The sequence below is a fragment of the Aspergillus chevalieri genome, chromosome 8 (genome assembly GCF_016861735.1).
Source record: "Aspergillus chevalieri M1 DNA, chromosome 8, nearly complete sequence".
NCBI classification, from domain to species: domain Eukaryota; kingdom Fungi; phylum Ascomycota; class Eurotiomycetes; order Eurotiales; family Aspergillaceae; genus Aspergillus; species Aspergillus chevalieri.
Genome location: NC_057369.1, coordinates 2,057,178 through 2,079,281, shown reverse-complemented (window position 1 = coordinate 2,079,281; position 22,104 = coordinate 2,057,178). Strand labels below are relative to the sequence as shown.

The window sequence follows — 22,104 nt, the reverse complement described above, 5'->3', positions numbered from 1 at the left end:
AAGTCTCACGCCGATGAACTCCACCGCCGGAGGATACTATTCTGGCCATACATGGTTTTTCAACGGCAAAGACAACGACGCACATCTTGCCACACTCCGGTATCCGCTCTTGGCCCTCCGTCAACATGCAGTAGACAGAGCTGGCCGGCAACAGAACGGCAACATCATCACGTTGAAGGGAGAACTTCTCAGACTTGTGGATCATTTGAATCAGCTTGTGGACGGGGACACGGGGCAGAGTATTCAGTGTCCAGTCCGACTTATACAAAGAACGCGGAGGAGTTCTATCAGGTTGAGGAGAATGGGAATGGGAGTAAGGCAACGATTCTACTTGAGCATTGGCGGTCTGTCTTGTGCGACCCGGGCAAGATGGATGGGTCAGCAACAAATCTTATGAGGGCGTCATGGAGGTGAACCGGCAGCTCAAGAAAGAGTGGATAGCTGAAGCGTAATATGAAGAGGATCTTGTTCGCGTTGATCGATTTTGGCCGTTTCAAGACCACGAGGAGCTTGATTAGTGCTTGGCCAGTCCATCCATCCTGGTGAAGGTTGGTCTCAAGTCGATGATGTCAACAGGCCCGTGCTTCCTTGTTAAGAGCAGACGGTAAGAGGTCAATCAGAGTAAATCTGCTAAGCACACGGACGCAGTATCCAAATTAGGTTCGTTCCGGGACATCATCAGTAGTGCAGTACTCTGTCAATGCAAAGAACTGTTGTCGTAGTAAGGACTTTAACATTGCGTATGCCTGTTAAGGTGTCAATGCGGCGGTCACCGTACAAGTAAGTATACGGCGACGCGTGGTTCAATACTGTAACATTGTAAGAACAGCCAATTCAATTCACACATATAAATTAGACAAAAACGACAATAAAGTGAGATATAATAAAGCATTAATACATAATAGGCGCGTCCCCGGCCATTGAAAAGAATGCTCTCATGCTTCGCGGTGTGTGTATGTAAGAGTGTTGTGTGTGTATTCCTCCGTCGTCCGGACGGCCCCAAAACAAACCCGCTCCGGGCTCCACACTGCGTTCTTACACGCTTTAGTCTTTTCTCTCTTTGACCTCGACTGTTTCTCTTCCCAAGTTACCCTTAAGAGCAAAGCAGACTGAGAGACTGTCTGTTTACCACGACACGCTCGAATTTGGCTGGGAGAGAAGGATACAACCGGCTCTCTCCTGTCTCTCCCTTTTCCGCGGCCTTATTTTCTTACTCCTCTTCTTATCCCACAACGTGTATCATGGCCCTCTAATTCTCTAGCAAGCCTGTCTCTTGTCTGCTAGACGTGTAGCACGTCGCGTGCTCAGCTCAGACCAACCGTTTATAACGCTACTCTCGTTACGAATCTCAGTCCCTCCTGAGCATCGCGTATCGTTACCCTCCCATGGCAGCAATATCTATACCTCCTTCACCGCAGACGACCCTCAACATGTCCACACGCCGACCTCCTCTCGCAAACGTCCCCAATGCCACCAATTCCCCACTCCGTATGGGTGGTACGGTTCCTGCTAAACGGTCGAGGACCGCCAGCACACAACTCGAGATTCCTTACGGACAACCACCCCCAAAGAAGCAAGTGATTGATGGTGTGGAGCAGGATGTACGGTCTCCATCGCGGGCGAGGTCCACGGCTCATCAACAACCGGGAGACTCGAGGATTTTTTCGCGTCGGTCGAATAATGCCCAACCAAGCGCGTTCGAGCGGAAGTTGTATGCTGCACGAGAAAAAGATCGACAGACGGCTACGAAGCCAGTCAGGAATGAGAAGCCATCCGCGGAGACTCTTGATACAATCCGTCAGTGGCAGAGACATTACCGGAAAGCCTTCCCGACCTTTGTTTTCTACTTCGACAGCATCCCTGAAGATGTTCGGGGACGATGCTCGAGGCAGGTCAATGCATTGGGAGCGGTAAGTTGAGAATATGTCATGCTATTTGGGTTGGAGATGTGGGATAAATACTAATGGCCACAGCGCGAAGAGAAATTCTTCTCGCGTCTAGTAACCCACGTCGTAACCTCTCGTCCAATCCCTCCGGAACACGCAGTCAATCCCCCAGAAACTAGCAGAGCCTCCGTGGACCACACTTCTTGTGGTGATGGCTCTTTGCAAACGGTAAATCCATCCCTCCTCGAGAGAATTCCTGAGATGCATGTTCATACCTCCCTTAAGAATGATGCGCGACGCGAGCAGATGAACATGGATGTTCTGCACAGAGCTCGCCAGATGGGAATGAAAATATGGGCTCTCGAAAAACTGCAGCGTATGATTGCCACTATCAACGATCCGGATATTAGTGGCCATGATCCTTCGAACCGTAACAACGGCCCTGGTGGGGGTCACACCCGAGGACGAGAAAATGATCTCTCGCAAGTCCTCCGGAATGAACTTGTTAACGGGCCTTCAGATCGGGATCATCTATCCTCGTTAAAGGAGCTTGTGATGTTCAAAGGTCCTTTTATCTACGTTCATGATATGAACGAAAAGACGCGTCCGGTAATGGTTCGGGAATACCCCAAGGCAGCACGGCGGCAGGATGGTATCTGGCCACAATTCCGAAGCGCACCACTAGGAAAGTGTCCCTTTATTGATGAGCCTCCGACAAAGAAGGAGATGGATCGGCAACGGATACGTCAACAGGCAAAGGAAAAGAAGGTGGCTCCCAAGCCAGCTCCTGTTCAGGGAAACAGAGACCAGGAGTTTGCTGTCCGGGAAGACACTGTTTCACAAGAACCTGCTGATGGTGTCACTAGCAATGAACACAAGCCTAGGAACGAGCAAGAAGCTGCTCCTCCACACCAACCAGAAATGCGGGATATGGTGCCACCAAGGCCAGGTTCACCTCCGAGAAAGAGCTCAGAAAGTTTTAATCCCCCGCAAATGCCGCGCAACGGACCGTTTTTCCTTGGCCGTGAACCTGCGGCCTCTGGCATGCAGCCATCGAATATTACTTCCGCTATCCGGTCCCAAATGGTGTCTTCTACTGCTGCTGCGCCTGGGGCGAAGGCCGGGCTGAGCAAGGAAGTCCACGAGCTGAAGAGAAAAGTACTCGAGAAGGGCAACGGACTTTCTGGTGCAGTTTCTCACGGTGCTGCGGATCCCGCATCATGGAAGATCAACCAGAGCCAGCGACCAGGGAAAGCAAACCCGCAAGAAAAGCCCGACACGACCCAGTCTGAAGCGGTAAAGAAACAATCTCAGGATCGAAAGGATAGTATCCAAAAGAAGGAGAGGCCAAGGGATCCGAAGCCAGGGTACTGTGAAAACTGCAGAGACAAGTTTGATGACTTTGAGAAGGTAAGCCTTGCAGTGGACAGCATATCAGGACTTGTTATTGACTCTCTTTAGCACACTCAAACGCGGAAACACCGCAGATTTGCGCTGACCACGTCCAACTGGGTTGAACTTGATGACTTGTTGTTCGAGTTAGACAGGCCGCTAAAGGAAGAATATATGCACGAGCACATTTAAGCTCGCACCTTTTATCCACGAATATCTTACGAACTACCCATAGCGATATCCCGTTCCGTTTGACAGCCGTGTCCCCTCAATCCCGATGATGGCATTTTGGCGCAACTCCGACGGGACGACATCGTGCATTCTCAGTGGCATGCATCAGGGCCCTCCATCATTATTTGGACCGGCATATCTCGAGACGTGGACCAGGTTTAATCCTCCCGTCATGCTTCATTTCTTTATTCGACAGCATTTTTGTTGATTCATATTTGATATTCACCTTTGCATCTTACGAAGCCGGTGTCTTCAGAATATCATTTGTCTTGTTTTGTTTCTTCAACCGTTGAGCCGCAATGGGGTGGCTGCTGGCTTGACGGTCATGTTACATTATCCAATGCATTGTTTTCAATTGGCATACATACCCGGAAGGACCTGGGGAGGAGCTTTTTCTTTTCTTTTTTCTCTTTTTTTGGTCAGACATACAGGGATGGGTCTAGCCCTGTGATTCCTTTTCACATTCTTTTCCCTTTTTTTCCTTTATATATTTTCTTTACACGGATGGTGGCTATGGTGGGGTTGCATTGTCGAGGTGGCTAGTTGTATGGTTTAAAACAAGGGCTTCGATTAGCATAGGTTAGTCAATACAAGTGTACGCAGTAACAGAGTTCTATTCTAGAAGACAGCATGTATTAAACAGATTCAACCCCCAACTTACCTACATCCTCTCAACAGACTGCAGTCTCAACAGCAACAGTCTGCTCCAAGTCCCGCACAACCACCCTCCCAAGCGCCGGGTGACCTCTAAAAGCCTCAACACTGAAGGGATTTTACGGCGTCATCCGGACCATAGCAGCATCACCAAGCTTCACATCCTCCCTGCCGTGGTGTACACGGCCCGTCCGCCTGTCCAGCACGTGCAGGATGTCGAATCTGCACGGCACATGCCCGGTGCCGCAGTGCACGCTGGGCGTATACCCGGATTTGATCCAGCCAGGGTGATTGGTGATGATGACCTGCGCGGTGAAAGAGGAGCAGTTGCTTGCGGGGTCGTCAGAGTCGCTGACGACCTTGCCGCGGCGGATGTTGAAGGCGTCGCCGTCGGTGCACTCGTCCATGTCGTCGTGATGTTGTTTGATGGACTGCACTTGCGCGGGGATGTTGCTCGGGGCCAGGGTCGCGTACATACCCAGCCAGCAGCTGCCCTCTACAACGGGGATATTGTAGACATTCTTAATAGGCAGTCGGAAGGAACCAGAGGTTTTCTTGCCCGGGATTCGCACATAATTCATATCGTCGACAATCTCATTGTACCCGCGTTCCCTCCAGCCACAGGTATTCATCTTGGTGACGCCACGATTATTCTCTTAATGCCAAGTGCGAAAGCCAGCAACGCTTGCTCGCGCATTTGACCATGGTTTGTCCGCATACCGGTCTCGAACTCGCCCTCCGCGGCAGAAATGACAAGAAGAGCGCAGTCCGCCGCTACAGCGCCAGCGATCATGTTTTTCGTGTACGCGCGGCGACCAGGGCAATCTGTAGGGCATTAGCAAAAGCCGTTTGGCCAACCTGGGGAACTGGATACATACCAATGAGAGTGACCACATTCTCATCAGTCTCGAACTTCTCGAGAGAAACATCGGTTGTATCACCACTGTCGCGCTCAGTTTCGAGGTTATCGAGAATCCAAGCGTATTTGGAAGATTCCCATCCTGCGTTGGCAGCTTAAGCCATCTTGCAAATGCCCTAAATGGCTAGGGCGGTACGGGCATACATTTTCAAGATCGTCCATTGTATCGCTGTCGACGGCACCGAATTGGAACATCATGTGGCCTGTTCCAGATCTATTAGAGTATAGCAGGGACGATAGGGTAGGTATGTCTACCAGCGACGGTTGACTCTCCGAAATCATCATGACCGAGGATGGCCATTTTGATATGGTCCTTGCTGTGTAGTTGAAGGATTAGCAGACTGGATATTGTACGATAATCGGGTTTGCAATGTCTCTTCACCCCATTGTGAAATTCTGATGGTTTACTGATGGTTTACTGATAGTTTACTGGTGATCAAGAGGACACACTAGACTTATCAAGTACGGTGCAAGCAAAACAGAACTTGAGAAAAGGAAACAATCTTCATTTTAACAACGATACAAACTACAGTTGGGTAGACCTACCCCACCAGTCTTCAGTCCTCTCGAACACCAAATAACAGTCCAAGATACTTCGCCATGTACTCTGTGCGTAAGTGGCGATCTTCCAGGTCATGTGGCTGGCAATGCTTCAGCTGGGGACCACTTCGAGGAAAGAGACCAACCTATTACCGGCTGGTGTGCAGTCCTTGGTGGATTCTTCAAGTCTGATTACCCGTGCTGATATCGAGAGCCAGACTCGTGGGTACGATTAGACGCATGGTAACATTTAATTGTTGGTCATACCCCAGGGATATTCTTCGTTCAATACCAGTAGGTAGTGTCATATCAGGGCAGTTGCTAAATGCCATGGTGCACGCAAGTCAGCTTCGGCCTCCGGGGTCGTCCTTGGTGGCTTGCTCAGACTAAAAGAGCCGGGCACTCGTTTGGCCCAGTTTCACCGCCAGCTGTCTTTTCTAAGTTAGTTTGACCGTTTCTTCCATCCGTGCTTGTTGCACCATATTCATACATCAAGTTGACTTGATATACAATGATATGTACTCCGTACGTAGTCCCAGCAATATGGAACCTAGCCCCAGTCCCACCGCACCGGAACAACATCAAACTCCGGCGGAGACAACAAGCAGATACCTCGGCACAAAAACCAGCCCACCCGTCTACCGCCCGCTCAAACCCCGGCAGAAAGAGGTGGTCACCAAACAAAGGAAGACACTGACAAAATGGGACGCCGATGCTCGGGACTACGCGGCATATACCAGCACGTTCGTGGGTTAATAAAGAAACAGTCTTCCCCTGAGTCGGTCTGCGGGTGAAATTGCAATTGATATAAACGTGGAGATATCTTGCTGTTTGATTTGAAGCATCTGAAAATCCTGCGTTATCTTATCCATTTGGTTGATCTGATTGATCTGATTGATCGATCCGTGACGACATTATACCGCATTCGGACGTTTGTCGCGTGGTGTACATCTACATAGTGCGGAGCACACGGTATCATTGTTTCTATTTGATCAATTCCTATTGTCTATTTCACAATGGCATCCCGATCAGCCGCGGGCTATCTCACCCATTCCCTACGGTCCATCAGACCCCGGGTACCGGTACCTACAACACCGTCACTACTCAGCACCTCTTTCATACCATGCCACACCCCAACCACGCCCACACGCCACAGCTCCCACTCCCCCATGGGCTCAACCCCCAGCAACCCACGCAAAAAAGTAACCCTGCAAACCCTCCGCAACCTCTACAAAAAGAACGAGCCGATCTCTGTGCTCACGGCGCATGACTTCCCGAGCGGACATATCGCCGAGGTTGCGGGGATGGATATCGTTCTTGTAGGGGACAGTTTGGCGATGGTTGCGCTGGGGATGGAGGATACGGGTGAGGTTGTGTTGGAGGAGATGTTGCTGCATTGTAAGAGTGTGTCGAGGGCGGTGAAGAGTGCGTTTACCGTGAGTTTCCTTGCTCTGGAAGCAGCCATGATTTGCGTTGTATTTAGGACTGGGTTGATGTGTTTGACAGGTTGGTGATCTCCCAATGGGCTCTTATGAGATTTCTCCCGAGCAGGCGCTGCAGTCCGCTATTCGTATTGTGAAGGAGGGTCGTGTGCAGGGCATCAAGCTTGAAGGAGGGGAGGATATGGCGCCGACAATCAAACGCATCACGCAGGCTGGTATTCCCGTTCTGGGGCACGTTGGTCTCACGCCTCAAAGACAGAATGCTCTCGGTGGATTCCGGGTTCAGGGCAAGTCGACGGCCGGTGCACTGAAAGTGTTGAGAGATGCCCTTGCCGTGCAAGAAGCCGGTGCCTTCGGGATGATCGTTGAGGCGGTCCCCGCTGAGGTTGCGGCGATTATCACCAAGAAACTGAAAGTTCCAACGATTGGCATCGGTGCTGGGAACGGTTGTGCGGGACAGGTTCTCGTTCAGATCGATATGACAGGCAACTTCCCGCCGGGGAGGTTTCTCCCCAAGTTCGTCAAGACGTATGCTGATGTTTGGGGCGAGGCGCTTAAGGGTATTCGGCAATACAAAGAGGAGGTTAAGAGTCGGGCGTTTCCGTCGCAGGAATACACCTATCCCATCTCGCAGGAGGAACTTGCGGAGTTTGAAGAGGCTGTTGATCAGGCTGACTCCAAATGATTGCATATCGGTTTTGCTTTTCTTTCGTTTTGTAACATCATTGTCATCATTGTATCTAGCATGGTATTATCGGCGGTCGGTTGTCATCCGACGCAGCATGTATCTCATTAATCGTTAAAAGCGTCGATAGCTATTTAGCCAAACGCAGGCGTCATGGAATATGCAACAATCAACTGTTCATCCGTCTTGAAGCACTGTAGACGTTAGTATCATTACTGAATAGGTCAAAGCAGACATACCCTCCATAGCCCACCAACACCCTCATCCAACCCAGGCGCAAACACACTGTTCACATAGCAAAACACCGAGTCTGTATCTTTGCAGTCCAACTTCTTCCTCAGAAATTTAACGACCGTCTCAAACTTCTGCGAAGCACTAATCTTAAACACCCGATTCTTCAGAATAGGCGCTGACGGCAGAGGCTGGAAACGAACCGTGACTGTCACAATCAGCATATCTCTCTAAATTCATCTCACCAGAAAAAAGGTTGCATACCCTTCCCCGTATCGATATTCTCCGCATCGGCCAACGCCTGATGCGCATCACGAGGCAGACTAGTCAGCACTACCGACGCGGACATAGTCATGGGCATATCGGCGCCATGTTCTTCATCCGGGATTGGTGCGTTGTTATTGTTGCTGCTGGTTCTGCTTCCTGGGGAGTCTGTTTGTCGTCGACTGGCTGGTCGATGGCTTAGTGTGGAGGTGCTGGCCTTCGCGTTTGAGGCTGGGGAGGCGCGAGCAGAGGGATCTGGGGAGGAAGAAAGGTCCATGGTGTTTTGACTTTGATGTGTATGTTGGTTGGTGGAGCAGTGAGGTAGAGAAGGGGAGATTTAGATGATTGCGTGAAAGTAGAGGGGTAGATAGTATGTGATGGTGGTTGAGGTTGAAGTTCCAATGAGGTCACATGCAGCACCACAACATCGCATCAAGTACGTATATCAGTAGACAATTGTCCACGCATGAACAATCAATAGATGGATTATCTCAAGAATATTGGAGAGTATGTACAGGTATTCTGTAGCGGATTATGGCCCAGTTCGGAGGGGCGCGGCGAGCGCTTGTCTACTAGAATGTCAACACAACTCAATTTTACTGCACAGCAGCATACTTTCCAGGGACATTATAATCAAATCTGATTTAGTTTTTTCTCCTTTTACTGTCTTGTTTGTATCTGTCCAGTTCTTCGACGCTGAGTCAGCGGAGCCACCTGACACTCTGCCCGAACTAATCCCAAAGCGGCATCCATCATCGTTACTATCATGCCCGCCTCACCTCACCACCTCACCACTTCACCTCATTTCGCTGCCCTACTCTAACTCTTCTCTCAGCTTCTTCACTTCTTTCTCTATACCATTTCTCGAACCCTACCGGACATTCCTTTCTTATCCTCACCTTAATCTTCTACTCCAAACAGAATTTCCTCCTCCCCCGCAGTTCCTTTTCCTTTCCCCACTTCACCCTTTCACCTTGGGGGAACGACAACACGACCTCGGACAAAGTCTCCTTTGGATATTTTGCAGATAACATACCTTTGATATAAGACGTCTTTTGGTTCACTCTACGACTTCAAAATGAGCAGCCCAAAGCGGAGAATCGAGACGGATGTAAGTCAGCGGAATTCACCCGGATTTATGGCCGAAGCAGAATGGCTGACCTGCGTGTTTCTCTCTCGGCTCCATAGGTTATGAAGTATGCGATTTTCCGGCTATCTGCTTACAGGAATCATGGCTAACCTTCGCACAGGATGTATGCGCTTCCCTCGTTGCCGGATGGCGACCCCTCTCTCCCCCGCGACGACGCTTGTCAAATGACACAGACCTCCGGAAGATAAATATGAGATGGAGTATTGTGCTGACGCTTCGCATAGGTTGATGAGTGATTATGAGGTGACCTTGGTCAATGACAATAGTGAGTTTCGCCTGTATGTTGCCACCGTTCATTACAAGTGCTGACCGACATAGTGTACGTCCCAGATGGCCCCCACGCTCAATGCGCAAGTTGACTACGAAAGGATATTAATATTGGCGCAGGCAAGAATTCTACGTGCGCATCAAAGGCCCGGACGAGAGTATGTATTGCGCAACCCCTTACTCGCTCACTCACTAACAACAACAGCACCCTTCGCCGGCGGTCACTGGAAGGTTCACGTCGAATTACCCGATCAATATCCGTACAAAAGTCCAAGCATCGGTTTTGTTAACCGGATCTTCCATCCGAATATTGACGAGCTGTAGGTCTTTTACCCAGCTACTGCTGGATTATGCTAACCTGCCTTTAGCTCCGGATCGGTCTGCCTGGACGTGATTAACCAAACGTGGTCGCCTATGTACGACATGATCAATATTTTCGAAGTCTTCCTTCCCCAACTCCTGCGTTATCCGAACCCCGCCGATCCTCTAAATGGCGAGGCTGCGGCGATGTTGATGAGGGAACCCAAGACCTATGAGGCCAAAGTGAAGGGTATGCATACCATAAACTGCTTTTTTGAAGCCAAATGCTCATAGTCTAAGAATATGTGGCAAAATACGCCAGCAAAGACGCCGTCGACGACGCCGAAGAAGACACCGAGTCGGAAGACGAGCTAAGCTCCGCCGGTAGCTATGAATCCGGCGGCGAAGAGCCCGCCGGCACAATGGACGATGTCTAACCAGCACTTCCTCTTGTCGTATCCTTCTCATTGTTTGATAATCTGGCCTCTTATATACTGCATCCTCGTCATTATATTCCCCCCAATCTATGCACTTCGTCTATGTCATATCGGGATCGAGCTGGCGTTACTTCGAGGTGGAGTTTTTTTTTTCTTTTTTTTTCTTGACATATATGTACCTGGCGCACCTGAACTGAACTACGGCGGTCGTGGAAATGGAGTCTCGGATAGGACAAGCTCAAGCTCATCTCTCGGATTTTGTTCATTCCGCCGTCTATGTTTGATATTGCTTTTCTTGTTGCGAACTTTGACCTTGGCTTTTACTTGATACTTGCAGATGTTTAACATATACATATGCATTGCAGTTGAATGGCGTCTGGTCTCGCGTTCTATTATGATACTTCCCACCAATTGTGGAATAGAATGGCACCGGTTTGCATCGTATATCTTGAGGAACATCTTGTAAAAAGGAAAAGATATACGATCGTCATGCGCTCTATCTAATGCGCAATGCAAATGCTCTGACGCCCACTCAAAACAAATAAGGAAAATAATAGCGAAGGATGCAGTCTGACAACAGTAGAAGAGACATAAGAGACATACATACGAAACCACGAACACAATGAAATAAATGTGCCAAAGCCAAAAAGGTCGAAGGGAAAGAGGGGTATTATGACATCGCTGCAATGGAGAGAAGAGAAAAAAAGAAAGAAAAGAGACCTGTCGACCGGCGACCCACGGTGAAACGAAACGAGCGAGAAAAGAAAAGCTTCCAGAAATGCTAATCAACCGATGCGAACTGGTGTCAGAAAAGTGGTATCATCCCGCTCAACATCAACACACTGGGAAGTCTACCTGTTGCAATATCCACGATACGACCGTCACGAAACCTGCAAAACACCAAAAACATCACGCCCATTCTTCCCACCCGCTTTCGATCCGCGATTCTTTCTCGGATTGATAACGACTTCACCCCAGTGTTTCGGTACAGCACCCGTGCCATTATCCGAAGTGGTATTCGACGACGCAGCGGAGGGCGCGGTTACAACGACAGGCGGATCACCTTTCGCGGTGCCTTCTCGGGATCCTGAATTCGAGCGAGGAAGAGTTGCGCGGGGTTGGAGGTGAGGTTGGGGTTGGAGGGACCAGATGTCGATGACGGATCTATTGGACCTTGTCAGTGGATGATGATGGTATGGTGGTTAGTTACGGAGGATGGAGGACGAACTCGGAGGTTCGTTGGCAGATGGCTTCGAGAGCTTCTCGTTCGCGCTTGATGGACTCCGGGTCCGGCTGGTTTATCTGGTTCGCATGGCTGAGGGCGCCATAGCCGTAGCCGGACTGGTAGATGTCATCGTCTAGGAGGCGGGTGGATTCGTACTATTTCAACTCACGTTAGTAGAATCCTTTGCTTATCATCTCGGGGGAGTGGGCAGCGAAGACAACGCTCATCCCCCGACTGCGCACAGAACTGGGGCTCACATCATTGTGGTCCCGGCGACCCTGACCCAAACAAGAAGCGCAAATCCCCATTTACGATACTCTAGACGGTGATAGTCACAAAAGTGCTGAAAATCGAAAGAATGAATGGACGCAGCCAAAAGGAAGGCGATGCGGGTGGTAGAGTATGTACGGGATGGAAGATACACAGAATAACAGATTAGTGGATAGTTAAAGAGACGCAATGAGAGTAGAAGAGATAAGAAGATGGATACACCAGCAGGTGATGCTGGGAGAGTTGGTTGCAAAAAGAAAACCGTCAAATCGCAGGAGATCGGAATGGGAGGCGGTCGCGGGTTCCGAGTGGCCGGCGGCACGTGCGTTGTGATGACATCGATTCACTACTCTGTAGCATTCAACATTCGTGAACTATTTAATACATGTAAGATTTGTGGTATGCATTGCAGTGCAGATATTCACTATGACGCTGACATATGACAGTTCTGAAGGACCTGGTTCTGCGCCAATGCCACCGGGTAAACTCTCCTTGCTTGTAGCACATCGGAGTACTTGTCTAGTTATCTAGGTACTTCCAAAGCTACACATACAAAGCAGCATCTTCTATACTAAGTATCTTATCAGCGAGATATACCCTGATATGTACTCTGTCCATACTTGGTTACTGGTTAGATCTAAGCCAGGGCTTCCGACAAGCTAAAACATACCCACCAATCAAGAATTGTGTATTGATTTTTATGGAGCACGCCCTATGACATGGACCCACTGCGTCGATCTAGAGGATTGTACGGTAGAATACGGCTCAATGATGATAGCTCTATGTAGACTATGAGTGTATTTAAAGACATCCTCTCCCCTCTTCTCTCAATACTCTCCTCGTACACCAATTGAGCTCACTACACCATGGCATCTACACAGCAAACAACGACAGCCGTCGAATTACAAGACAATCCAGGTCAAGAGAGACAGCTAAAGGCCCCAGCCCCAACTACAGCACCCACTGCAGACAATGTCATGCAAGCATCCCTCCTCGCAGACTCCCAAGTCCCAGACGGAGGTAATGGTTGGGTTGTCATCTCCGGATGCGCAATGGTTACTTGGTGGGTGACTGGAACCGCATATTGCTGGGGAGTTTTGCAAGCTGCCCTAGTCAAGGAGGGGGTGTCGTCGTCGTCCACTCTATCGTTTGTGGGTTCTCTAGCTCCTGCTTGTATTTCGTTCTTGGGAATCATAAATGCTCGGGTCATTCGTATTATCGGGACACGGGTTGCTGGTCTCTTCGGTATCTTCTGTCTGGGGTTGGGGGAGATACTGAGTGGGTTTGCGTTTCGGAACATTGGCGGACTTTTTGTAACAGCAGGCGTTGTTATGGGAATTGGCATCAGGTACGGAACGACCCTGAGTTCTCCTCGTGCGTTTGCTAACGATATACTGTAGTGTCTGTTTCATGGTCGTCTCTGTGATTCCCGCGCAATACTTCAAAACCAAACGTGGCGTTGCAAACGGTATCGTCTACGCTGCCGGTGGTCTTGGAGGTGCAGTAATCAGCTTCATCCTCAATGCATTGCTCAACAGTCTAGGCACAGCATGGACGTTCAGAATCCTGGGCTTCATCACTCTAGCCACAGGTCTGCCACCAGCATACTTGATCCAGCAACGAGTTCCAATCCCTCCAACCAAATTCGTCGAGTGGTATGTGTCCGCAACAATCAGATTGACAAATGCTAAAAAGCCCTAGGCGATTATTCCGCGACGTCCGCTTCATCCTCCTCTTCATCGCCAGCGCAATCGCAACCTTCCCTCTCCTCGTCCCAGCATTCTACCTCCCCCTGTACACTAATGCAATGGGCATGAAATCCAGCGTCGGCGCCGCCATGGTTGCCGCATTCAACTTCTCCTCCGCAATCGGACGTCTTCTCTGCGGCTTCTGCTGCGATTCCTTGGGTCCGCTGAACACGCTGTTTATGTCGCTGTTGCTGAGTGCGTTGAGCATGCTGATTCTCTGGCCTGTCTCGCAGTCCATCGGGCCTTTGATTGTGTTTGTTATCATCAATGGGATGGCGAATGGGGGGTTCTTCTCGACTATGCCAACTGTTGTTGGGAATGTTTTTGGATCCGCGAGGGTTTCGGTGGCTATGGGGATGATTGTTACGGGATGGGCTGGGGGATATCTTTTCGTATGTACCTCTGTTGTTCAAAGCATTGAGTGTGTTTGCATACTAACTGTGCAGGGTGCCCCCATTGCGGGATATATACTGGACGCCGCTGGCGGCGAAGACAATGGTCTCAAGGCATATCGACCGTCAATTTTCTATGCAGGAGGAATGGCTCTGGCGGCGGCCGGTTTGGCAGCGGGTATCCGGCTAAAGACAGAGAAGAGCCTGGCTAAAAAGCTCTAGTTACTAGACAGTAGTCCTTCTGATGTTGTATGAAACCTCCGATAGATACATGTCGTGGCCGTAACGCTATCATGCTGTGGAAATAGGCTTGGCAATTTTCAACCGCCGCACTATCAATCTCAACTCCTCATCTACAGCTCCACGAGGGGACTTCCTGCAATTAAACCCATTACCAATCACCTAGAGAACACATATCAGCCGCTCGAAATGTTCGAGATCCCAGAAGCAAAACGGTTCGTCTAATCATGGACCCACTCGAAACGCAATGAAGCTAACCTTTCAAAACCAGCGTCCGTCGCGATGATATCCTCTCCCGCGAATCCTCCTCCCCATCACCTTCTCCACCCCCAGAAATAGCATATCAAAATGGCCACCAGCGCCTAGCCGAATTACTCAACTTCAACGTCGACGTCTTTGCGCCTGAGCAGACAACCGCTGCGACCGAAAATCCAGAACCAACAGAGACCAACAACTCAGAACAAAAAGGAGGAGAGGACGAAGAACAAGAATTCGAATTCAGGCTCTTCAGCGCACCGAAACCGTCCACCACAACACCTATCGCACCACAAAAAGATCAAAAGAGAGATGAATCTGGCGCATCACAAACACAGAAACTACGAATCCGAGTACGCTCGCCAACGCCCGGTCCCGCGGATCTGTCAGAGGGCAGATTCGTGAATCCGTTCCGTGGATGGCGTTATTATTTCACGACTCCGGGCCTACTTTCTGGTTCGAAAGAGAATAAAGTCGAGGATGAAGAGCTGGGGCTGAAACGTAGACAATTCAAGGATGTCGCTGTTACTGGAGAACATATGCTTGGTTGGGCTAGTGTGCAGCCTTGGGTGAGTTACCCTCTATCCCTACAGTTATTGAGGGTTTGCTTCTAACGAGTTCATCCAGCCCGGCTGCCATCTTCCCTGGCGTGTCATCCACCTCAAACGCCAACACACCAAACTACCCAGAGACTCCTCCATCCCTGCTACCGCAGTATACACGACCGACCCCTCAACAACACGAACGCCCAAATCCCACAAAAAGCCCGGTAAAAAGCGACGCATTCAGCTGCGCAAGCGCGTGACGGCCGCGGAGACGGCGAAGCAGGCCGATGCGGAGAAGCGAAATCGCAAGAATCGCGAGAGGAAGATTAAGCGCAGGCAGAAGGCGAGGGAGCAGAAGGCTGCGGCTGCGGTGGCTAATGGGGAGGATCCGGATGTTGTTATGGCGGATGGGGGTGGGGATGATTCATCTGGGGGTGAGGAGTAGGCGGGTGAACGTAGCTGGCCTGATTTGTGTAGCTTGATACACTTGTAGTGGAACGGTGAGCTTGATTACTGAACGAAGACAATATATTCAACATGTAATTGCGTAACATAAACAACTAAGGGTATAATTAGACCAACAAAATCCACCATGCAACCGCAATGTCGAAACCCAACAGGAATGGGTATCTAATGCTAGGTATAAACATAAAACTGAGTCAAACGTAGGAAACAAGAAACCAAAACAAATCAGGGCATGCCCTTAGTGACCGAAGTCTATTGCTTGGGTGCTTCAGCTGTGTAGGGTAAGCATCATCCTCGAGCAGAAGAGAGTAAAATGGACTTACTCTTCGCCGGCTCAGCAGCTTCGGCAGGCTTCTCAGGTCCAGCGGCCTTGGGCTCAGCAGGCTTCTCCTCGGCAGGCTTTTCCTCAGCGGGCTTTTCCTCAGCAGGCTTTTCCTCAGCAGGCTTTTCCTCAGCAGGCTTCTCCTCTGTAGGCTGAGCAGCTGGTGCTTCAGCGGCCGGAGCAGGAGCTTCGGATTTAGGCGACGGGGACGAAGCAGGTGCAGGAGCGGGAGCAGCAACTGGAGCAGGGGCCTCAGGAGTAGACTCTGGCTTGGATTCGGGAGCAGGAGTCTCAGTCTTTGTTTCCGCAGCCGGGGCGGGAGCAGCAAGTTCAGCGGGAGCGGCGGCCTCTGCCTTTGGTTCTTGGGAGGGTGCGTCTGTCTTGGGCCCAGGAGCAGGAGTCTCTGTGGCCGGGGCAGGAGCGGCAGCCTCTGGCTTGGTCTCCGTAGCGGGGGCAGCGGCAGCGGCAGGAGCAGCAGCCGGAGTGGTAGTCTCTGGTTTTGTTTCGGCGGGTTGCGACGCTTCAGCGGGCTTGTCGGCGGGCTTGTCGGCGGGCTTATCAGCGGGAGCAGCGGCCGGAGCTTCCAATTCTACACAAAAAGCGATTGTCAGCAGGAGTTGAGGTGGGAGGGTTTCAGGAGAACGTACCAGTGGGCTGCGCTGGTGCTTGTTCCGCAGGCTTCGATTCAGCGGCAGGGGTAGGGGCAGGGGCAGGAGCAGGAGCAGGAGCAGGAGCGGCAGGAGCACCGGCAGCAGCACCGCCAGCAACGGTAGTCTGCGTAGTAGGTTTTGTCTCTGCAGGGTTACCTGGAGCCTGCTCCTGTTCCTTTTGCTTCTTTGCAGCCTTCTTCTTGCTACGGAACATGGCCTTGAGGCCCTTCTTCAACTGGGCGAGAGCGTTGGGAGCTTGGGCGGTTAGCGAACGAAGAGGTATGCAAATATGGCAGCGGTATACTCACGGACACCTGGCATTTTGATGGCTGGCGATGAAAAAGGCGAAAAATCAACAGAAAACTGTACAGAACACAAGCTAGAAAAGCAGTATGAGAAGAAAACGAAGCAGAGTAAGGAGCTCGGGGTCGAGATCAACAGCGCGACGGAGGTTATTTATTGGCATCCCACGTGACGGCTGACACGGACGTCAATATCCCGACTCCTTTTCTTGCTGCTAGTAATAATAATAATGTTTTTTCTCCTGTTCTTTTCTCGAACGATGGACGGACCACAGCCCCTCCTGAGCTTCATCACCCGCCGTCAAACTCCACATTTCATCAGTGCGTGGCAATCATTGGCCCTGGTTTGATTGCTCGATAGCGCGTAGTTCCCCTGAACTTAACGGTGGGTAGTGAAATGGGCCGGAGTTATATCGGCCAGCTGTACTGCAGCTATACAGTGCAGTGTGTCATTCAGTCTGCGGATACAATTGATGTTATCATAAGCTCTACTATGGAATGCCAACCACAGTTGCGGACGGATCATTCCGTTCGAGTCTCCGCATCTCGGAACAACTGCGACTCCTCTTTCGTGCTTGTGCCTTAAATTGCGCGCAGAAGACCCTTTTCTACAAATATTACAAAAGACTCTCCACGGATACTCGATATTGACCGGAGTCGATCTTCAAACGGCCGACTCGTACGGACCACACACCATGCCCGTAACGGAGCAAACGCCGCTTCTACGCGAGAATACACAGCAACATGCACCCCCGGGCACAGCCGCAACTCAGGATTCCGAAGTTCCCCTGGCTCAGGAGCCCAGCACAAGGGAATTGGTCCTAATTCTGGGTAGTATCTGGGTGGGTGTATTTTTGGCTGCTCTTGGTATGATAACCAGTCCGTGGTTTGTCTGCCATGCTAATCCCGGTAAATGATCTGTAGATACCACCATCGTTGCGACTCTGACCGTCCCGATATCCTCGTCCTTTCATTCGCTATCGCTGCTCTCCTGGCTGGCAACTGCGTATCTGATTTCCAATGCCGCATTCCAACCCATTAGTGGACGATTGACGGACATCTACTCCCGGCGCGCTGGTCTGATCTTCTCCAACGTCTTTTTCGCCGCGGGAAATTTGATCTGCGGTCTGGCCAAAGCTGAATGGGTCATCGTGCTTGGACGGGTTGTCTCAGGGATTGGAGGTGGTGGGTTGACTGCGATTTCAACATTCATCGTCTCGGATCTGGTCCCCCTTCGGAAGCGAGGTGTTTGGCAAGGGATTGGTAATATCTGCTATGGTGCTGGCGGTGGACTGGGAGGTGTGTTTGGTGGTTGGATCAATGACACGCTGGGATGGCGATGGGCGTTCTTGATTCAAGTTCCGTTCGTCGTAGTCTCTGGCATTCTGGTGGCTATTACTGTGAAGGTGCCAGTGAAGGGTGATAGTACGGGAAGACTGAAGCGCGTTGACTTCCTAGGTGCCATCACGTTGGTCATTACACTTGTGACATTCCTGCTTGGCCTCAATACGGGTGGTAACCAAGTGCCATGGTCTCACCCTCTCGTTCTCACAACGCTGCCATTGTCCGCAGTGTTCCTGGGGCTGTTTGTCTATGTCGAGTCGAAGCTGGCGTCTGAGCCCGTCATTCCGGTCAATCTGCTGCTCAATAGGACCGTCCTTTCGGCTTGTTTGACTAACTGGTTCACTACTATGGCAGTATTTGGACTCCTCTTCTACCTGCCACTTTACTTCCAAGTCCAGGGTCTGTCCGCAACTGCGGCTGGTGCGAGGTTGATTCCCCAGGCGATTGGGACCTCCCTTGGATCCATGGGAGCTGGAATACTCATGCGCGCAACTGGCCGCTACAAGGCCTTCAGCCATGTCTCCATGGCTCTTATGGTTCTTGGGGCAGCGTTGATCTGTACCATGTCGCTTGACACTCCTGCCTGGCTGCCTTTCATCTACTTCTTCCTGGGTGGAACTGCCTACGGCGGGATGCTCACGGTCACCCTGGTTGCGCTCATTTCTGCGGTCGACCATCAACACCATGCCGTCATTACATCTGCATCTTATGCCTTCCGTAGTACGGGAAGCACCATCGGCATCACCATTGCCTCTGCTGTTTTCCAGAATGTTCTCAAATCCGGCCTCTGGTCTCGTTTTGGCGGTCGCGAGCACGCCAAGGAACTAATCTCTCGCATCCGCGACAACCTGGATGAAATTCGCAAGCTTCCGACGGACTGGAGACTGGGTGCGCTGGCTGCGTATATGGACTCGTTGCGGGCTGTCTTTCTAACTCTTTGTGGTCTGGCTGTCTTGGGAGCATTGGCGAGTATTGCCATGAGAGAGCACAAACTACACACGAACCTGGCCAGACGAGAGCGCTGACTGTGTATACTTGTACAAGCGTGTATATATGGATAGCCTAGATAGATCTCTAAGTATAGACCTGATGCTCTAATCCTCCGCCCTGATTGGCCAGACCCACAGACCGCCAGTTTCCTTGGCACTGACCAATCAACGGTGATCGCCGACATGACCACATTGGGAAATGCCTTCGTCACTCAACGGTCGATGGTTCCATCTTGACCAATCCGCCAACCTTCGCCATCCACTGCACTGCGCTTTGTTCTCTCTGCATTGTTCTGCATCCTCGTTGTTACGCTTTCTGACGACTTGACGCTCTTATTCTTGCGCATTCTAGCTCTACTCTTTACATTCTCTTGTTTCCGAAACAGTGGCAACTTCCTCGACTCCAGACCAGCGCATCCCCCCTAATTCGCCTGGAATAAAGCACGTACAACTCGAAGATACACCGCCCTTGATCATCCGATTTAATATCGACACACCTACGAAGCACCAACCCGCATAAATCCTTACGTCCCCGGTAAGCCGCTCCGTTGGACTTTGCGCCACGGATACGGAGGTTACATGGATCGCATATCGTGGCTGGATTAAGGACGATAATTGCTTGGGCTGTGATCTGAAGGGACTTGACACGTTCACCTGCATACGACGTCCCAACCGTGTTACGTCGCTATCTTTTGAAGGGATTCAGAAGACCCGTTGCAACCTACGTTTTCGATTGCATCTTCGACCGTCCGCCGGTTGTTTCTTGATATGGCTATTGGTTTTAAATCGGACAGCTCGGCTACTCCCCTTAATTTGAAGACCGTGTCGAAGGGCTTTTGCTCGACGGAGATGGAAATTCATGGGGATAGAGAAGAAATGGTAATTGGAGACGGAGATACCAACGCCAACGGGACATCGAAACATGTCACCACTACACCCTCGCCTCCACGCCGGAGACGCTTGCTTCTATCGACCGAAAGTTCCTTTGTCGACAATGTCCTCCCCTCCTTGGTACAAAATCCCGAGATCGAGTTACGGTTGATCACAGACGAGCCTTCAGCGTCACTTGCGGGCATGAACAAGGTCCCGCATTACATGGACACGGTGGATAGCCAGACATTCGAGAAAAAGACGGCTGCTCGGAGGTGGTTAAAGGCCAAGGCGGCAGAGCTTTGTGAATGGGCTGATTTGCTCCTGGTGGCGCCCATCGATGCTGGAACTCTGGGGTCAATGCTTGGAGGTTTGACCAACACATTGACTCTAGCCCTCTTGCGTGGGTGGAAGTCGTCGAAACCGGTTGTTCTTATCCCGGGCATGACTGTTTGTGAATGGGAGCATCCGCTGAGCAACAAGCAGCTCAACGAGCTTGAGCGATTCTGGCCGTGGATCAGTATCGTTACACCAGTCCTGTTTGAATCAAAAGGGCCTGATGAGCTGGTGCAACTTCCGTGGGACGGGTTGAAGGAGCTTCACGGAACTATCGAAGAGACACTTGGATTTTCTTTCTCAAACGGCGCCTCGAATCCGAGCAAAGCTGATTATGAAACGACCGTATCGGCAGACAAGTTGGCAGGGACTATCACCCCGATTTCGCGACAATCACAGCTTCGATTCAATGAAACAAAAGAGAACGGTGCACTCTCGTTACCGCTGGAGATATGGTTGAATATTTTCGAAGACAATCTGGGAGACTGGGAGACCGCCAAGGCTGTTGGTATCCCTACGAATCTACCAGTTCCCAAGGAGTGGCAATGTCATCTCCTGAAGATGTCGGCTCCCGCGTCACTAGAATACACCATCCTTCGAGGCTCATTTGCAGCAATCAAAAAGCGCATCGATGCCTTGCCACGTTGGAAACCACTCTCCGATCTTGCCTGCCATCTCATCTTCAAGTTTTCACGGACCGACATCCTCTCCTATCTCACAGAAAACCACCTCGATCTCCTCTGGACAACCTCCCGCCTAACAAACCTCCCATACCGCGCATCAGCAATATACGGCAATTCCAACATCCTCACCTGGTGGCGCGACGCACCCGCCCTACCCAACAAAGAATACATCGCCGACGCCATGGACGGCGCCTCTCGCGCAGGCTTCCTCAGCGTCCTCGAATGGTGGCGCACCTCGGGCCTCGAACTCCGCTACACAGAACGCGCCCTCGAAGCCGCCAGCGCCGAAGGCCGCGTCCACGTCCTGGATTGGTGGAGAAACGCCTCCACATCCGCACCCCCGACAAACCCCCTCCCACTCAAAGTAGGCAAATCCGTACTCCTAGCCGCGCAGTCCGGCCGCGCCGAGTCCCTGGCTTGGTGGGACGCCTCGGGAATACCTTACAGCCACGCCGAATCCGTCGCCCGCATCGCTAGCACGCACGGCCACGTGCACGTCCTGCAACTCTGGCACCGGTTAAAGGGCGCGAAGATGATCTTCGACTGCCAGGTACTCGTGGGCCCAACCAAGAACGGGCACGATAATGTGCTTGAGTGGTGGCGGCGGAGCGGGTTGCGGGTGGAGTTTAAGACGTGCGATATTGAAGAGGCGCTTGAAGATGCGGATCCGGTGTCTGGTGCCGAGGGGAGAGTCAGGAAGTGGTGGGCAAGGAACGGGTTGAATCTGGGGGTCGGGACGAGTGAGTGGATGAAGACGAAGGTTTTGTGTTCGTAAGCATGTTTTTTTCCCCGCCATTCTTCTTTCCTTTCTACTGCTCTTTTCTCTTCTTCGATTCATGTTGATGATTATATGGTTGATCTGGTTGATAATACCCATTTGCTCTTTCTTCTTTCTATTACTACCATTCAAGTACATATTGCGACGCACACATGCATGCGCGTGTTTATAGCTGGATCTCAATACCTGATAATGAATAAACGAGTTAATTTCACCGATATCCACTGCGCGCAAGAGTACGCTATACAAGTTACAATACACCATGCTATGCAAGGCAATTAAATGCAACAGC

The 22,104-nt window shown here is 51.0% G+C and overlaps 13 protein-coding genes across 13 annotated transcripts; 8 read left to right on the top strand and 5 right to left on the bottom strand.

Annotated features, from left to right (window-relative positions):
- Positions 1-1,385: 1,385 nt before the first annotated feature.
- On the top strand, positions 1,386-3,470 carry ACHE_80716A (protein serine/threonine kinase activating protein nimO; the record flags this gene model as incomplete). Its single annotated transcript, XM_043284117.1, has 3 exons — positions 1,386-1,910; positions 1,974-3,296; positions 3,348-3,470. 3 exons carry the CDS (start codon positions 1,386-1,388, stop codon positions 3,468-3,470), a joined length of 1,971 nt encoding a protein of 656 aa, XP_043141329.1.
- Positions 3,471-4,282: 812 nt separating this feature from the next.
- Positions 4,283-4,744, bottom strand: TEF1_3 (translation elongation factor EF-1 alpha; the record flags this gene model as incomplete). The annotated part of the gene is made up of 1 exon (XM_043284116.1): positions 4,283-4,744. One exon carries the CDS (start codon positions 4,742-4,744, stop codon positions 4,283-4,285), a length of 462 nt encoding a protein of 153 aa, XP_043141328.1.
- A 47-nt stretch (positions 4,745-4,791) lies between these two features.
- TEF1_2 (translation elongation factor EF-1 alpha) lies at positions 4,792-5,383 on the bottom strand (the record flags this gene model as incomplete). The annotated part of the gene is made up of 3 exons (XM_043284115.1): positions 4,792-4,988; positions 5,042-5,164; positions 5,338-5,383. The coding sequence occupies 3 exons, from the start codon at positions 5,381-5,383 to the stop codon at positions 4,792-4,794; spliced, it is 366 nt and encodes a 121-aa protein (XP_043141327.1).
- Positions 5,384-6,165: 782 nt separating this feature from the next.
- On the top strand, positions 6,166-6,378 carry ACHE_80713A (uncharacterized protein; the record flags this gene model as incomplete). Its single annotated transcript, XM_043284114.1, has 1 exon — positions 6,166-6,378. The coding sequence occupies one exon, from the start codon at positions 6,166-6,168 to the stop codon at positions 6,376-6,378; it is 213 nt and encodes a 70-aa protein (XP_043141326.1).
- A 260-nt stretch (positions 6,379-6,638) lies between these two features.
- Positions 6,639-7,749, top strand: ACHE_80712A (3-methyl-2-oxobutanoate hydroxymethyltransferase ECM31; the record flags this gene model as incomplete). Its single annotated transcript, XM_043284113.1, has 2 exons — positions 6,639-7,058; positions 7,129-7,749. 2 exons carry the CDS (start codon positions 6,639-6,641, stop codon positions 7,747-7,749), a joined length of 1,041 nt encoding a protein of 346 aa, XP_043141325.1.
- A 134-nt stretch (positions 7,750-7,883) lies between these two features.
- On the bottom strand, positions 7,884-8,521 carry ATG12 (ubiquitin-like protein ATG12; the record flags this gene model as incomplete). The annotated part of the gene is made up of 3 exons (XM_043284112.1): positions 7,884-7,943; positions 7,989-8,188; positions 8,245-8,521. The coding sequence occupies 3 exons, from the start codon at positions 8,519-8,521 to the stop codon at positions 7,884-7,886; spliced, it is 537 nt and encodes a 178-aa protein (XP_043141324.1).
- Positions 8,522-9,322: 801 nt separating this feature from the next.
- On the top strand, positions 9,323-10,398 carry UBC8 (E2 ubiquitin-conjugating protein UBC8; the record flags this gene model as incomplete). The annotated part of the gene is made up of 8 exons (XM_043284111.1): positions 9,323-9,355; positions 9,433-9,440; positions 9,495-9,512; positions 9,619-9,672; positions 9,782-9,819; positions 9,867-9,981; positions 10,030-10,211; positions 10,262-10,398. The coding sequence occupies 8 exons, from the start codon at positions 9,323-9,325 to the stop codon at positions 10,396-10,398; spliced, it is 585 nt and encodes a 194-aa protein (XP_043141323.1).
- Positions 10,399-11,279: 881 nt separating this feature from the next.
- Positions 11,280-11,931, bottom strand: ACHE_80709S (LAMTOR1/MEH1 family protein; the record flags this gene model as incomplete). The annotated part of the gene is made up of 3 exons (XM_043284110.1): positions 11,280-11,562; positions 11,627-11,778; positions 11,881-11,931. The coding sequence occupies 3 exons, from the start codon at positions 11,929-11,931 to the stop codon at positions 11,280-11,282; spliced, it is 486 nt and encodes a 161-aa protein (XP_043141322.1).
- An 828-nt stretch (positions 11,932-12,759) lies between these two features.
- ACHE_80708A (uncharacterized protein) lies at positions 12,760-14,255 on the top strand (the record flags this gene model as incomplete). Its single annotated transcript, XM_043284109.1, has 4 exons — positions 12,760-13,241; positions 13,294-13,548; positions 13,595-14,033; positions 14,088-14,255. The coding sequence occupies 4 exons, from the start codon at positions 12,760-12,762 to the stop codon at positions 14,253-14,255; spliced, it is 1,344 nt and encodes a 447-aa protein (XP_043141321.1).
- Positions 14,256-14,462: 207 nt separating this feature from the next.
- Positions 14,463-15,518, top strand: ACHE_80707A (DUF2011 domain-containing protein; the record flags this gene model as incomplete). Its single annotated transcript, XM_043284107.1, has 3 exons — positions 14,463-14,488; positions 14,545-15,097; positions 15,156-15,518. The coding sequence occupies 3 exons, from the start codon at positions 14,463-14,465 to the stop codon at positions 15,516-15,518; spliced, it is 942 nt and encodes a 313-aa protein (XP_043141320.1).
- A 272-nt stretch (positions 15,519-15,790) lies between these two features.
- Positions 15,791-16,831, bottom strand: ACHE_80706S (uncharacterized protein; the record flags this gene model as incomplete). Its single annotated transcript, XM_043284106.1, has 4 exons — positions 15,791-15,810; positions 15,862-16,449; positions 16,508-16,765; positions 16,819-16,831. 4 exons carry the CDS (start codon positions 16,829-16,831, stop codon positions 15,791-15,793), a joined length of 879 nt encoding a protein of 292 aa, XP_043141319.1.
- Positions 16,832-17,507: 676 nt separating this feature from the next.
- Positions 17,508-19,181, top strand: ACHE_80705A (uncharacterized protein; the record flags this gene model as incomplete). Its single annotated transcript, XM_043284105.1, has 2 exons — positions 17,508-17,679; positions 17,737-19,181. 2 exons carry the CDS (start codon positions 17,508-17,510, stop codon positions 19,179-19,181), a joined length of 1,617 nt encoding a protein of 538 aa, XP_043141318.1.
- Positions 19,182-19,913: 732 nt separating this feature from the next.
- ACHE_80704A (uncharacterized protein) lies at positions 19,914-21,809 on the top strand (the record flags this gene model as incomplete). The annotated part of the gene is made up of 1 exon (XM_043284104.1): positions 19,914-21,809. The coding sequence occupies one exon, from the start codon at positions 19,914-19,916 to the stop codon at positions 21,807-21,809; it is 1,896 nt and encodes a 631-aa protein (XP_043141317.1).
- Between the last annotated feature and the right edge of the window lie 295 nt (positions 21,810-22,104).